The sequence below is a fragment of the Colobus angolensis genome, unplaced genomic scaffold (genome assembly GCF_000951035.1).
Source record: "Colobus angolensis palliatus isolate OR3802 unplaced genomic scaffold, Cang.pa_1.0 Scaffold10793, whole genome shotgun sequence".
In the NCBI taxonomy this organism is placed as follows: domain Eukaryota; kingdom Metazoa; phylum Chordata; class Mammalia; order Primates; family Cercopithecidae; genus Colobus; species Colobus angolensis.
The window spans coordinates 1-2,132 of NW_012111801.1; the positions used below are offsets into that span (position 1 = coordinate 1).

A 2,132-nucleotide genomic window follows, 5' to 3' on the forward strand; every position below is an offset into this window, starting at 1 on the left:
AGCTAGTTTTTTGTATTTTTTTTTAGTAGAGACGGGGTTTCACCGTGTTAGCCAGGATCGTCTCGATCTCCTGATCTCGTGATCCGCCCGCCTCGGCCTCCCAAAGTGCTGGGATTACAGGTTTGAGCCACCGCGCCCGGCCCTTATCAGCCTAATCTTAACAAAAAGCTTTATATTCCTAAGTTTCTAACAATTAAAATAGTGTCACATTCATGTAATGTGTGCAGATTTTAAGTGATGCTGGACAGCATCTGTAATAGACCAGCTAGCCAAAGGTTATAACAAAATACAAAGCAATTAAGTCATGCAGGATTTTGAGCCATTCAGACAAGAAGTCTTTTCTTTTACATAAAATTTCATCAGTTCCACCCACTTAATAACTCCAAAACTTGGCACACTTCAGATCTTTGACCCTCACAATCAACCTGCCTAGCAGGTAGGGCAGCCTTGGGATCCCATTTTATGCAGGCAGCTGACTCCCAGGCTGCTAGGCCCTGCCGCCTCAGGTCTGATTATTAGCAGAACTCTCTGTTCCTGACAGGTAACCATCTATGCTATACAAACTCCCAGATCAACCTTCCTTTATCACTTCTTTGTACTTCTGTGCTCAAAACCTCTGAACAGACTGCTAAAACTTTTAAACACAGCTACAATGGCATCCTTTCTACTCCATAATCCCCCAAAATACCCCCACCTCAGGCCTTTGCACCCACTGCTCCTTCTCTGGAAGGCTCTTCCACAGATTCCCACCTTGCCTGCCTCAGATGTCTTCAGAGAGGCCTTTCCAATCCACCTTGTGGCAACCACCCCTAGCCCACCCCACCTGCCCTCTCTGGGCCCAGCTCTGAGGCCTACCAGGTACTCCTCCAAACTCCAAGTCCTTTGCCCGGATGGGGGTCACTTCAAAGGTTCTCACTGCCAGTTCTTTTGCAATGAATTTTTCTTCCTTAGAATCTATTTCTTTTAATTTGACTTCTTCTCTTCTTGGACGAAGGCTATACTGTGTAGATATGTAACTGCTTTCTTGTGACAAATTGAATTTTTCCTAAATGAAAAATTTGAAAATTAAATATCCATAGTGAACAATTACCACTAATGCTACTGCATTAACTATTTCAGCATCTCAGTACAGCTGTATACTAATTAGAATAAATTTGTGAAATTATATTGTCTTAATTTAAGGACAGAATTTTAGAACAGGTTATAAAATATTACAATTTTCAATGTGCTTCTCGAGGGAGAGTCACTTTTAACCCCAAAAAAAAAAAAATCAACCAAGATGAAAGTGAACACTTTCCCACCTGTGTATTTTTATGAGGTATGTCATTTCTTTCAGTGTGCTCAGGCTCCCCATTATATCTGCTGATACTATTTCCAAATGGCTTCTAAATTGAAGAATATAAATATTTAATCAAAAGAACTGTAACTTATTAAAAAGAAACATGATGGTAAAAACTTACTATTTTGAAATCAAGCAATAAAACAGATTTTTCACAGCCTTAATTCTGAAGAATTTAACCCTCATTTTGTTAAAAATGAAGAGGAATAAAACTGACTAGAATTCCCCAGTCTCTGAAATACTTCACTGACATTTTAATATTATTAACTGCAAGTAATTCGAGTAAATACATACATAAAGGGGAAGACAAAAGGCTGTATAAGGATAAACACAAGTACCAGAACCAGCGGAGTCAATTTAACTTCCACTTCCCTCCTTGCTTCCTTAATGTTGGCCTGGTGGGAAGCAGAAGCAGATCGGCGGGCACTTTTAGGTGGTCGACCAGGGGATCTGGAGCGTGACCTTGATCGACTCCCTCGGCGTCTGGAAGGGGAACTGGAAGTTGAGCCACCTTTCCTTTGCCTAAAGGAAGTTAAAGGCTAGAAAGGGGGAAGAAGGCAAAGAGCTTTACCACAAATCATAACACATACAGACAGATCCAAACTAGAAGAGGATAACAAAGGCAAGAACTGCTACCATTAACTCTAAAATCATCATGGGAAATCTTAGGATCTAAGAATGGATCAGATGAAGCCAGCAGAAAATGCTTTCATAATGATCCACCTTTCATGAGACAAATGCAGCCTTTCCATTCTTGTTCTTTGAAGGTATTTCCATGAAATGAATGTATCTA

The 2,132-nt window shown here is 40.4% G+C and overlaps 1 protein-coding gene across 1 annotated transcript; it reads right to left on the reverse strand.

Annotated features, from left to right (window-relative positions):
• Positions 1-855: 855 nt before the first annotated feature.
• Positions 856-1,878, reverse strand: LOC105516731 (lamin-B receptor-like; the record flags this gene model as incomplete). Its single annotated transcript, XM_011949014.1, has 3 exons — positions 856-1,045; positions 1,302-1,385; positions 1,678-1,878. Coding segments are annotated over 3 exons (475 nt in total), but the record flags the coding sequence as incomplete, so codon positions are not given.
• Positions 1,879-2,132: the final 254 nt, after the last annotated feature.